Source organism: Propithecus coquereli, unplaced genomic scaffold (genome assembly GCF_000956105.1).
Source record: "Propithecus coquereli isolate 6110/MARCELLA unplaced genomic scaffold, Pcoq_1.0 Scaffold235, whole genome shotgun sequence".
Taxonomy (NCBI): Eukaryota; Metazoa; Chordata; class Mammalia; order Primates; family Indriidae; genus Propithecus; species Propithecus coquereli.
The window spans coordinates 6,629,265-6,643,581 of NW_012147897.1; the positions used below are offsets into that span (position 1 = coordinate 6,629,265).

The following is a 14,317-nucleotide window of genomic DNA, read 5'->3' on the forward strand; positions in this document are numbered from 1 at the left end:
TAGTTAACTTTAAAATTAACAAATAGTTTTAATTTTTTGAAATTATTAAGTGCATAGTAGTTAGATTTTTACAAAATAATGTACATTTTTAAGTATATCTAATTGAAGTTTCTTGAATGGGGCCTTATTGATTATAGCTAAAGTAACGTGGCCTTTCAACATGAAAAGTCTCTCCACCCCTGCCCTAGTTCCTTTTATCTCAAAATGAGTAAAATGAGATAAATGCATTAGTAGCTGTAGGATCTCCTTTAAATCGTCAAAAAAAAAAAAAAAAGAAAGAAAGTTAAGAACACACACTGCTTAAAAAAACACACACTGCTTATTAATCATCATGATTACTCTTACTTAGTGTTGGATTAAAAATGTGATTTTTTTGAACACAACAGATGATTTTGTGTGGACCCAAAGCTATATTCAAGTGGAAAGATACTAAGCATATGTGAGACGGTTCCTACAATTAAGCAACTGTATAATTCTCAAACTAAAATTCTGCTGTTATGAATAAATCTCCTTTAGTAACAACAGCAAAAACATTGATGTTTTCTTTTCATTTTATAATTCTTATCATGACATATATTTTATGCCTTTTTACTTATTTGCCTTGATATAAGGTGAATTCACTTAGTATGGATTCTTCATTTATTTCATAGCATAGTTTTTATGTTTTTTCAAACATAAAATGATATTAAACATACTTTTCAAATGCACATGCTACCAGAAAAATCTGATACTACCTCAACTCTACCTCCAAGTAAGAATGACCCCACTAGACATACATGAGTACATGTATGTATGTATATACACATTCATATATACATAGAGAAAGGAGGGGGCTAAATGCTAGAATTAATTCTAGGAAAGTAATCATGTCCACTTAAAATAACTAAACTTTCATTTTATGCCTATAACCATGAACCCTATATATTTGTAGGTGAGTAATTTACAACACACACTTGTAATTATACATACCATATGTTAGGGACATATGACACAATTTGAAGAAATTTAAAATTCTGGTCTATTGCAAGAAGGCATTCTAGGCAAGCTCTGAAATTATGCTTCCCAGAGAAGCGAGGTCAATTCAGAGGGAAAGGTCACTTGCAAGTATGCCTTCCAGGTAGAAACTATGGTCACCAGCTTCCCAACCTCCACACTGTGGTTGGGACCCTTGCTACATGCCTGGAAACTGTGATCATAAAATATTGGCTATCAAGTAAGGATTGGACTGTTTGCACTGGCAGTTATTTATTTCTTTGCTGCCAGATCACCCTACCCCCTGGTCATCTTCTCCTATAAAGCTGGTGTCTGTCTTTCTATCCCTACTAATCCCTGATCCTACTAGATGCACCATTTTTAAAGAACAAACATGCCCAAGCCTCAGGGGACAGGACATTTTGCAACTATGTCTCCATTATTACAAAGTTCTAGAAAGTTTCTCAGACCAGCTGGTTAATACTTGATTATTTCTACCTTGAATATGTATATAATTATACATATGAATTCCAGGTCCAAAAGAATAATAATCTTCAGGTCTTAAAGGTAGAAAAAAAAGCAAGCAAAAATTATAATAGTACCAAATTCATCATACTGCTGTGGCATTTATATTTCTAAATTATGGAATGTGGAAATAACAGCACAGGTGCTTAATAAAGACTTCATTCTTCCCTTAGCACTAACAGAACTGTCAAGTAAACAAAGAAAGTACATTTTGCAGATGTTAGCTTCCTATAGGTCTTGTACCTCTATATATTAAAAAAAAAATCATAGAGTTTTGGGGATAAAAGGCTCTCAATCCACAACTCCTCCTCCTTAAATTCACAGATAAACTCAAGTCCAGAGAAGAAACCTAACTTGTCCACAGTTGCCTGTGTACATTTCTGCTATATTCTTAATATCTCAATTTAACTACATAAAGGAAATGCCATCTCACATTACTCTGAGGTAGGCAAAATAATTTCTTCTCAAAATGTTAAATACCTTATACCAGTTTAGATTCACAAAAGTATGTCTAGTAGGAAAAACACTGGAACCAGAAAAAAATGAGGTCCACTCAAACCCAGAGATGCTTTTAAGGATTAAACAATAGATGCAATTAACAGATGTAAACTGTAGAATGCTGTACAAACATAACCCCCCTACATTATGCAATCCTTTATCTTATTGTCAGAAGTTCTTGGGTACATAAGAAAACTGAAAACAGAAAATTTCAATTACTTTATTAACAACAATGTTTTCATTCCACTAACACCAAGAGCCAGACATTTTTATTTTTCAGTTTCTTTTTAATTTTAGCTCTTTTGGTATGTCTTTAGAAATCACATTATTTTTATTTTTTATATAGAGGTATAACTTTCTAAAGTAATTTGCACAAGTCTTAAGTATACAACTTGATGATTTTTTTAAAATATGTACACATCCATGTGTTCATCACCAAGATCATCCCCAAAGATTCCCTCATGCCTCTTCCCACTCAACATCCCTTCCCAGAAGTAACCACTATTCTGACTTCTATTACCATATATTAATTTTGCTTATTCTTGAACTTCAAATAAATAGATTCATATAGTATCTGCTCTTTTATGTATTTTATGGCCATAAACTTTAAAAAGACTTAGTATAGTCAGGCACCGCATAACGTTTTGGTCAACAACAGACCTCATGTATAATGGTGGTCCTATAAGATTATAATGGAGCTGAAAAATTCCTATCACCTAGTGACATCACAGCTGTTGTAACATTGTAGTGCAATTACATTATCTTTTTATAAATTTAGTGTAGCCTAAGTTTACAGTGTTTATAAAGTCTACAGTAGTGTACAATAATGTCCTAGGCCCTTTACATTCACTCACCACTCATTCACTGGCTCACTGAGAGCAACTTCCAATCCTGCAAGCTCCATTCGTGCTACGTGCCCTATACCAGTGTACCACTTTTAATTTTTTTTAGAAACAGAGTTTTACTCTGTCCCCCACACTGGAGTGCAGTGGTATGATCATAGTTCCTTGTAGCCTCAAACTCTTGGGCTCAGGCAATCCTCCTACCTCTGCCTCCCGAGTACCTAGGACTACAGGCATATGCCACCATGCCCAGCTAATTTTTTTTTGGTAGAGACAGGATTTCCCTATGTTGCCCAGGCTGGTCTCAAACTGCTGGCCTCAAGTGATCCTCTCACCTCAGCCTCCCAAAGCACTGGGATTATAGGCATGAACCACTATGCCCAGCTCCATTTTCAAATTTTTTATACCATATTTTTACTGTACCTTTTCTATGTTTAGTTACAAACTTACCATTGTATTACAGCTGCCTACAGTATTCAGTACAGTAACATGCCATACAGGTTTGCAGTCTAGGAAGAACAGGATATACCATATAGCCTAGGTGTACAGTAAGCTATACCATCTAGGTTTGTGTGACTATACTTTATGACGTTCATACAATGAAATTGTCCGATGACACGTTTCTTAGAATGCATCCTCCTCGTTAAGCGACACATGACTGTACATTGTAATTCTTTGTTTGCCTGTCTATCTCCTTCTGTCACCTTGAGGTCCTTGAAGGCAGATTGTCTCTGATTCATAGCTGTATTCATAGTGCCAAACATACAATAGGAACTCGGTTACGATTTGCTGAGTCCAGTACACTGAAGGCAGCATACAAGACACAGAGAAGGTTGAATGCCAGAAGGATGAATTCTGGCATCCACCTAGAAAAACAGGACCCATTACACTAGCAGAAGGGTCTATAGTTCTGGGTCTTCTATATTACATTAGTGCTAATAGGCCTCAGCGCTAGGACAAACATTGTTCATCTGGAAAAGCAGAGCTATAATTTGGGAAGCTGGTTTTGTGCTAAGAAAATAAATGGTTCTCTTCCTCTCACTGCAGGGATATTTTTAGCAACATGGTCAGCTAATGGCACATCTCTCATACTAAGCATAATTCTGCCAAACCTGAAGTCAGCCTAATATAACACCTCCAGATGGGTAAGGAGTGAGGTGGAGAAAGAACAAGGTTTATGAGAGGCAAAACAAAAGCAAAATCACATATGCCAGCACCCATAATTTTAAGTCATTTCTCCAGGGAAAGAAAATGCCCCTACTAACCCTTGTCCAATCTTCTCAAACCGTGTATATTTCTTCTTAGGATCGCCCACACTCACTATGCTCCCTTTGAAAGAAACAGAGACCATGAATCATTTTTTCACAGATCAAGATACAAAGCAGGTCCCATGTTCCCACAACCCCTGGTGTTGGTAAGAATTAAATAACTACCTCTAATACTCAAACAGCACACTAAGCGGGACCTTAGCTCCTCCCCTAGAAGTCCCAACTAAAAGTTTTATCTCCTGGACTGCTTTTATTTATAATAAGATATTCCATTTCTAAACTTCTAAATGCCACTCATTCATTTTTTAATTCATTCATTCAATAAACATTTACTTATTTACTATGTACCAAGCCATATGTTGAGTATTAGGAATAAAGAGATAGATGAAACACAGTTAAGACAGTCCTTGCTCTTAAGGAGCTCAATCTCATGGAGGATACAGGTAAGTAAGCAAAAAGTTCCATGGAAATATAATTGCTGTGATAAATGCCAAAGGGGTACACAAAAAGGCACAAAAAAACAGACCGCAAAGGCTTCAGAAAAGTACTATTAGGGCTGATTTTTTATAGGATAAGTAGAAGTTCACTAGGGAGAGAAAGGAGAGAAGAGGTTTACCACAGGGAATACTTCAAGTGCAAGGAGAGAGAGGTATGAGAGAGCTCACTGGATTTACAACTTGTATTCTAGCAATGGGGAAACTGAGGCCCACAGAAGGGAAGATATTTCCCCAAGGTCACACAGCAAATTGGTGTCAGAGTTAAAATTAGAGTTTGGTTTCAGTCTCCCATCTGATGTGCTTTCCATTAATACTAACTAATCACTACGAGTTGGTACTTTTTGAATATATTACCTCACCTGATTTATAAATGAGGCAAGTATTAACATCCCTATTTAAAAGACAAGAAAAAGAGGTTCAGACAACAGCAGAAGATTGCCCAAGACACAAGTCAGTGGCAGGGCTGGACGGTCAACCCAAGTTTCCTAATTCCCAAGCCAGTCTGTTTTCTATAATTCTAAGTATTATTGTAAGAAAAAAAAAAAACAGTCTGGTTTGGGGAACGAGACAACATACAGGTATAATTATATGACAACTAGGTGACCAGGTGAGTGGCTTTTCTTACTTGATCATTTTATGAGGGCTTCAGAAAAGGGCAATTTTTAAAAGAGTGAAAATTTTTTTCAGAGTTAAACAAGAATTATCAGGAAGACGTAGATAGCTGCTAAACTAGAGAACCAGAAACCTCGGTTTTAGAAAGCAATACCAGTTTGCAGACATGGCCAAATTAGTTATATCAAATCCTTTTTGGAAGTAAGTAGATATAGTGAATAAATTAAAGTCCTTGTCAAATGAATTTTCCAAGCCCACAGATCAACCTAGTCCTTCCTTTTAACATTAATTCTTCTGCAGTTTGCTGAAACACAGAACCAACTTCCCTAACATTAATATATACCCATTTTTGCTTGCTGAAGAAAGTAAAATGGAAATTTCCACCTGACAGCAAGAAGCAGCATGCTTTACTTATAGGAACGAAAGCTTATGTTCTAACCTCCCTGACACTTTCTAGGTGTGTGATTTGGGGTGGGGCATTTAGCCTCCCTGAGCCTAAAATACCTTAACTGCAAAAACATGGATCATAGCACTTGCCTTCACAGTGTTAATATGAGAATTAAATGAAAAAATAAATCGAGAAAATATTTTGTTATTTGGTACATAGTACAAGTTCATAAAATGTTAGTTTCCTTTCCCTCTTTTCCTACAAAAAAGATGGCAGATCTGTCTTCTCCTAGGTCAACAGCAAACATCAGTAACCAGTCACAGCACTCTTTCCCACCAGGTACAGACAAGACTTCAATCTTTCTCAACACAGCATTCCAGACTATTCACTAGATAAAAGCTAAATGTCATCTCTATAACCCATGCCCAGGGGTGGGGGGTGACTTGCCCTCAAAGTGAGCTATCCCACACTCTCTTCTATCACATCCCTATCCTAATGTGGACTCCAACCAGGGCTGTGAGACAAGGAAGGGAGATGCAGGGGCAGGGTGGGGCAGTCTGTGGCTAAGGTACCAAACATGGCCAGCCAGTGACATGCACCAAGCTTAGGACCAGGATCTTTAGAGCAGCAGAATCTCATCTTTGTGCTTGACTACTCATAAACAAAGAAAGGCTGAGAAAGCTACGAAGTTCTTACGTAATTTCTCCAAGATCTCTTCATCAGACATTTTAGGCTTCTTCTTCTGCTTCTCGGTATTCCGGGTCAAAGCATCTGGTGGAGTGGTGTTATTCTCAGTAGGTGAAATGGGAGATGTAGCTACATCCCGAGTTGGAGCGATAGGAAGTGGTTCAATCACCGATCGTGTGTATACCTGCATTGGTGGTGCAAAATTTTGGCAAGGCCAGACTTTGTTAGAATAGGGCAATTTTTCCTAGATGTGGGGTTAGAACATCCACAAAACAAATCCCATTAAACTCATCCTTTCTCCTATATCAAAGTCTATATTACTCTTCCTTTGTGCTTAAGTCTAGCCTTTCTGGGTAAAATGGCATTCCTTGCTCTCATTGTACACAAAAGGGGTAAGAGTCTCAGCAGTAAAGATATTCAATAAAAGCTAGACTACTATCAAACAAAAATTGTTTAAAGAAAATTCAGCTGGCCATGGTGGTTCACACCTGTAATCTCAGCACTTTAGGAGGCCAAAGCAGGAGACATTTGAGGCCAGGAGTTTGAGACCAGCCTGGGCAACATAGCAAGACCCTAACTCTACAAAAAATAAGAAAAATTAGTCGAGTGTAGTGGTACACGCCTGAAGTCCCAGCCACTCGGGAGGCTGAGGCAGGAGGATCACTTGAGCCCAGGAGCTCGAGGTTACAGTGAGGTAGGGTTATACCACTGTACTCCAGCCTGGGTAAAAGAGTGAGACCCTGTCTTGAAAAGAAAAGAGAAGAAAAGAACAGAAAAGGAAAGAAAATTCTATCATTAGATGGGAATCCCCTTAAATCTGTAACATTCTATGCTTTCCCAAGCTGAAAGAAATATCCTATATTCCTATAGCACTTGGCACTGCTAATACAACACTTAACATTATCTTGTATTAAGTTACTACCTCTTTAAAACCTGAACCCTTGCAAAGAAGGAACTACTCTTTCCTTCAAGAGGCAGTACAGTGTGGTTATTTAAAACACAGACTCTGGAACCTTACTGCCTGGACTTAAATCCCAACTCTTAGTCTTACCATCAGTATGACTTTGGCCAGGTTACTTAACTTCTCTGTACTTCAGTTCCCTCAGCTATAAAATGGTGATAGTAATACCTTTCTTATGGGGTTGTTGGAGGAATATATTGATTAATGTGTGTGAAATAATTAGAATCATGCCCAGCAAACATTAAGCACTCAAATTTTAGCTTTAAAAATAGTAAATTTCCTATTTATTTATGTAACAAACATTTACTGAGAAGCTACTCTTTGCCTTACCCTTTACAAAATGCCACCCTATCATCTTACTCTTGTAAAAGAGGTGACAAAGTCATAACTACAAAGGAGAAAGAGACAAATGTTATAAGAGTCTATAAGCTCTATGAGGACAGGGAATGTGTATCATTCACTCCTGAGTTCCTCCATCTAACCACTTACATAACAAAAAAGCAAGCATTCTTGGTTTCTTGTGCATTCTAACAAAAAAGTAAATATTTGATAGAATCAATGCATGAATGAAATGAATGAGATCCTTCAGCTGGATCTTGAAGGATGGACAGACTTTTACAATGAATAGAGGATCATTTATCTAAGACGATTATTCATCTGTGATGATGCAGAGCCATTGGCAGCAGCAGGACTGGAACCCATGCCTCCATAGAGACTGGAGCCTAAACCCTGCACCTTGGGCTGCTTGACCATGCTACTTTCTGACTGGACAGGCTTTTAATAGGTGGAAATGAGAGAGAACTTTCCATGTAGTCAGAATAGCAATAAGTCAAGACACTGAGATCAGAGACTATGGTTTCTTTCCTGACAACTCTAGCATAATGATTTCTCTATTTTCTTTTCTTGGACCTGCAGACAAACTGTATCCCTGGTACCTAAACCTATACTTTCATGCTTTTTCCTCCTTTGCTTCTCCTCAGATGGCTCCTTGAAGACAGAAACCCTCCCTTTTCCTTCTCTAATAGTCTCCTTCTCTGGCTCCTAGTACAGGCCTACACACACAAAAATACCACTTGTGCTATGATGGCAAACAACCTGCGGTTGAGAATAATTCCCTGCTTTCAAATCCTGGCTTTTTTGCTTACTAAGAGACCGGGTAGATCAATTCACCTCCCCAAATCTCAGCTGCTTCTATAAATTGGCAATAAGGATATTTTTTTAGAAAGAAATGCTATGAAGATTAAACTTATCAATCCATTCATTCATTCAGTATTTACTGCCTTCTGATACTTTCCAAGAAATATGTTAAGGGCCAGAAACACACATATATGGATTTCTTCTACTTTTGAGGAGTTCACGGTTTAGTGGGAAAAAAATGTTTAAAATGAACATGCTTACAAACCAAAAAAAGCCATATCAGTGTGATATATTTTGACAACTCGCCAGTTTTAAAGCTCATTTTTCCTTATGGTAACTTTGTGACCCACAGAAAAGATAATTCCATAGATTCTGTTTATAAGTTCTCATCCTAAGAGGCCATCTATCTCCCTTGAATTTCCTCCCCAGCATCTCCAATAGTCATTCAACCAATACCAACTTCTGCTTGAAAACTTCCTTGAATGCTCTATTCCAGAGGCAGCTTTTTTTTTTTAATTATCACAGAGTTTAAGTCCTAGATGGGTTTTTTTTTCATTATGAAGTTTTCATCATAATAAAATGCCTAAATAAAGGAACACTAGTAGAATATCATCCAATAGTAGGTCAGTGCTCAGTGATGCTAAATCAAGTAAAAGGCACAGGGACTAGATTGTTCGAAACAAGGGTAGAGGGACTGTGGCTATTCTGAGATGCAGGAACCTCAAAGGAAGTTAAATAGAAATCACTGCCAACATCCGGCATCAAAAGGCACTCCTGATGTCCAGCATATTAATAGCACTAATGTATTTAGAAATTCTCTTGGGTCTTTCAGTATCATCAATGATGCTCTAAGAGGCTGAACGCTACACATTTAAAAGAGAAGAAAAGATCTGTAACAAGACAATTTGTTGCTTCCCAGGAGACCAGAATAATTTATGTTAGTCCTGCACTAAATAACATCAATTCTGTATATCTTCCTGTCCTATCTTTGGAGAACAGGCTAAGTAAATCAGGCTGGATTGGTATAAACATCAATTACCTAGGACACTTTGGGACTATCTGCAAACCAATGATAAATACACAACTTCTTGTCTTTTAATCATACAGAGAGTACCTTCAGTCAAGGTGGTTCGGATTTCACCAGCTCTCTAAGGACTCCTACAAGAATGTTAAAACTTCTAGGCCTCAACGCCAAATCCTCCCTCTCCCTGCTCACTCAAATAAATCACAAAGCTTTCTGGGTCCCCAAAGACTCACAGATTTTGTGTGCTCTGGGCGTGGAGCAATCACTGGAGGTGGGGTAGCATCATCATCATCATCTTCATCTTCTGAAACTGGTGGCACTGCAGGAGTCTCAGACACAGTCTTCACATTCTATGCAGGGAAGAAAAGCCAGATTCATCTGGTCTAGCTGTCATGGAACTTAAGCAATCAGGATCACCAATCCCCCAGAAGAAAGCCCATCCTAATAGCCCTTCTGAAACCCACATTAGCCTCCAAGCTCTCCACCTTTGTGTAGCTAGTCTCAGGAACTCAGGCTGCTTCCCTCTCTTCTTTTAGCCATCACTATCCACTCAGTCCCTTGGGTCTCACCCAAAGCCCAGCTGTGGCATGGACGGCCAGCTTCCAGCTTCTCTTCCTGCCTCCCCTTTATCCAACCCCTGAAGACAAGCTCATAGTTCCTTTTTATTCTATGAATTTTATTCTCCACACTGAACAAATAATAAAGTATGAAGTGTAGGGAAAGGATCAAAAGTTTAGAATTTTTTAAAATTTATCATTATCATCCCTTACTCCTTCCTGATAATGGTAAATGGAAGTCTGAACAGGTTTTTGCCCTTTCCTTTTTTTCTCTTTACCCAAACTTCCTGGACCCATTATGTCATCAGAGGCCCTCACCTCAACCTGAAGATACAGAACATCAGGATCCCCTTATCTAAAGAGGACAATGAGTTTCTCCCCATACTGGATGCTATTTCACTAAGCTTCTACCCTACCCTGGAATGGAATTTACCAGTACCCACTAATTAGATCAGCTTATTTTCCCATGTAAACTATAATAGAGCTGGGCCAAGAGTGGTTTTAGGTCAGGTGCAGGCAAAAATATCATACCATCACTGTTTACCACACAGAATCAAGAGACAAAGTAGCTCTCCAAAACATGAGATTTTTGACAGAGATCAAATGATTCCATCATTTGATCAGCAGAGGACCAGAGAAGCAACAGGGATCTTTTCATATATACTGATACAATTCAACAGTTTTAGATATTTTCAGAGTACCTATTTTGTGCTCAGTAGGACATTGTGATGGATACTGTTTTGGTATAACAGTACAAAGATGAAAAAGATGGTCCATGTCCTGAAGTAGTTACCGTCTTATATAGGAGACAGAGGGTGAGTTCCCTTCCTACCTGCCACCTGGGATCTCCTGAGAGAGGAAAGCCAAGAGTCACAATGACAGGGGATAAATGGAAGAAATAAGGAACACTTGACTGGAGCTACTGAGTGTGAGAGACTGGCTTTATCACATCTGACATACTAAGGTAAGGAAAACTCGCAATCTCATAGATTCCTATAAGACCTCCAACAGAGGGCATAACTTAAAAACTGACAGTGCTAAGCATATGTAAACAGTTGTAGTGACCACAGGCAATGAATCTATCCTCTTGGTATGAGGATATTACTTGAGGAATGTGAAGGAAGAGGAGTGGTATAATTTGAGGAACGACCTTAAGTCACCTTCACTTTCAAAATTCATTAGTGGTTCTTTCCCTGCCAACGCATGTATTTTGATATTTTTCTGCTCTAATTTACACTATTCCACTCAACAAAATTTAACTAGAACTCTAAAATGGGAATGAATTGACTCAGCAAACTTCTTCATCAACACGTAGCACTGTGGCTCCCTGTGTATACTATAAATACTAGGTTTGTTTGCTTTCTAAAACTCTATAGAGAAGGGGATTTCATCACTTTCCTCAGTAACACATTCCGTTTTTCCATAGGTGGTAGCTTTGGGCAGCGGTATTAACATCTGTCAGAGTCAAGAGATCTAGATTGTTGTCCAGATTTTATTTCTTAACCCTGCATCCCTGGGCACAGCTATACCACTCTAAGGCTCACATTTCTCATCTATAAAATGGGGATAATGATTGTAGCTCTCTGCCTACCTCAGAGGTCCACTACGAGGATGAAAAGAAGTAATATGGGTACAAAAACACTGAAAATAGTAAAAAGCTAGGAAGAGGTAAGGAATAAATTAAATTATCATTATGTCTAATAACCACAAACCCCTGTTTTAAACAAAAGCCAGAAACTCCAGTTCATCATTCATCTACCCATCTATCCATTCATTCACTGTGTAGGCTCTTTTCTATACTCTGGGGCTATAATAAAGAATACAATAGATAAAGCCCCTGGTCTTATGGCTTACATTCTAAAAGAGGATAGAGTCAAAAACAATCACCAAAGTGTCTATTCCCATAAGATAAACACATGGAAGCAGATATTGGTTGGGGGGTGGAAAGATACTACTTTAGATGGGACAGTCAAGCCTCTCCAATGAGATGTCACATAAGCAGTGACCTGAATGAATTGAGGGAGCAAGCCATAGGGCTCTCTGGGAGAAGGATATTCCTGGCAGATGGAAGAAATACAAAGATCCTGAAATAGAAACATGCTTGGTGTGTTCCCATAACCTCTTGGAGTTCTAGCTATGTGGCTGTAACAAAGTGAGCAAGCGGATATGAGGAAAGAGGCAAGGTCAGAAAGTTAGCTAGGAACCAGATTATAGAAAGCCACAAAGGCCGTAATACAAGCTTTGGAGTTTACAGCTAGAATAAGAAACCACTGGAGAACTATGAGCAGAATAGTGATATAATCTATACATTTTCTTCTTCTAAATGTACTTTATTAAGATGTTTCTCACAAATTAAAGAAAAGATTTTTTATCATAGGCAAAAAAATACAAATTCCTATTTTATAACAAAATAGTGAAAAGCACCAAAGGAAATTTGCACCTATAACTCTAATGAACTCAAGAGTTCCTAGTTCTCAGTTCTAGTCTGATGGAGTACTCAAAGCTTTCAGGGAAAGTACCAAATTTATTACCTCGTAAAAGGTTGTATGAACGGCACTTTTATTATTCACACATATATACTAATATACCATCTTCCCTGCCTTAAATACAAAAATATTCATCACATGCAAATTTTCTATTGTAAATAGGCAAAGAATATTAAATATAATCTATGATATTATCTACCTTTTTAAAAACAAGATGCTAGAATCAAAGCAGAGTAGAAATGTTACTAATTAAAGAATCTATATTCTTCTTTATTTCAGATTACGTCAACTGTTCAACAATATTTTTTTTTTTTTTTTTTTTGAGGCAGAGTCTCACTGTATTGCCCTGGCTAGAGTGAGTGCCGTGGCGTCAGCCTAGCTCACAGCAACCTCAAACTCCTGGGCTCAAGTGATCCTACTGCCCCAGCCTCCCGAGTAGCTGGGACTACAGGCATGCGCCACCATGCCCGGCTAATTTTTTCTATATATTTTTAGTTGGCCAATTAATTTCTTTCTAATTTTAGTAGAGACGGGGTCTCGCTCTTGCTCAGGCTGGTCTCGAACTCCTGAGCTCAAACAATCCGCCCGCCTCGGCCTCCCAGAGAGCTAGGATTACAAGCGTGAGCCACTGCGCCCGGCCTGTTCAACAATATTTTAAAGGAGTTTCTATATAAATTCATCCACAAGTTTGGATTTTCTTTATTACAGAAACATATGACCAATATCCTTGATTATATTCTCACAATTAGGGCATTTGCTTAAAGAAGAGGTACATTCTTAGCATACTACCAGATGACAATAAAGAATAAATACAATGGAAACATCTTTGTCCATACCAACTGTATAAGTTCTTTCTTCTTGCAATTTCTTCAACTATTCTTCCAGTGACAGACCTCAAACATACTCTGTTTGAATATAATTCATATACTTTTCCACTGATATCATTTTTCAATTTGTCTCGCCTTCTCTTTTTCTTTTTCTTCTTCATTAGAAGTTCCGACACAATATCACTATTTTATAATTCTCTACAGTTGTTAAGATTTTATTTTGAACTGTTTTATCAGAAAAATAGTTTAAAACCGGCATTTTGGAATCAAACAGCCTGAGTTCAAATCATGGCTTTATCACTTACAAACTAAGAGTTTGGGGTAAGATACTCACTTTGTCTCAGTCTCCTCATTTGTAAAATGGACCCAGTAATAGTACTTACTTTAGTGTTAGTGTGAGGCTAAATGAGATAATCTATGTAAAAGTTATTTTAAAAACACTCCAATATTAGCTATGATAATGACGTCAGCCAGACAATTAGAAGGTGCTCAATAAGGATTGCTAGGCCAGGCGCGGTGGCTCACACCTGTAATCCTCGCTCTCTGGGAGGCCGAGGCGGGCGGATTGTTTGAGCTCAGGAGTTCGAGACCAGCCTAAGCAAGAGTGAGACCCCGTCTCTACTAAAAATAGAAAGAAATTAATTGGACAACTAAAAACACATAGAAAAAATTAGCCGGGTATGGTGGCACAGGTCTGTAGTCTCAGCTACTCGGAAGGCAGAAGGATTGCTTGAGCCCAGGAGTTTGAGGTTGCTGTGAGCTAGGATGACGCCACGACACTCTAGCCCAGGCAACACAGTGAGACTCTGTCTCAAAAAAAAAAAAAATAAGGATTGCTAAATGAATATGTCTTATCCAATAGCAGGCTAAACCAGAATGAAATACTTAAACAACAGGACACTCAACAATTGAGGGAGTAGAGATAATAGGAACAGGATTGTGGAGGAAGGAACCAAAATGGCTAAGAACTGTACTATTAACTGACTTAAACCATTAGCCTACATTTTACAGTAGAAATTAGTAGGTCTGATGATTT

General features: G+C 38.1%; 1 protein-coding gene across 2 annotated transcripts in view; it reads right to left on the reverse strand.

The window, feature by feature from the left end:
- The window catches only part of PAK1 (p21 protein (Cdc42/Rac)-activated kinase 1), a 77,958-nt gene that overhangs the window by 34,986 nt on the left and 28,655 nt on the right, over positions 1-14,317 (reverse strand). For both annotated transcript variants that reach the window (XM_012645732.1, XM_012645733.1), the window contains 3 exons: positions 9,645-9,761; positions 6,299-6,473; positions 4,103-4,166 (listed from right to left, as the gene is read on the reverse strand). In XM_012645732.1, coding sequence (XP_012501186.1) covers positions 4,103-4,166; positions 6,299-6,473; positions 9,645-9,761 — 356 coding nt within the window. The remainder of the gene's footprint in view (positions 1-4,102; positions 4,167-6,298; positions 6,474-9,644; positions 9,762-14,317) is intronic.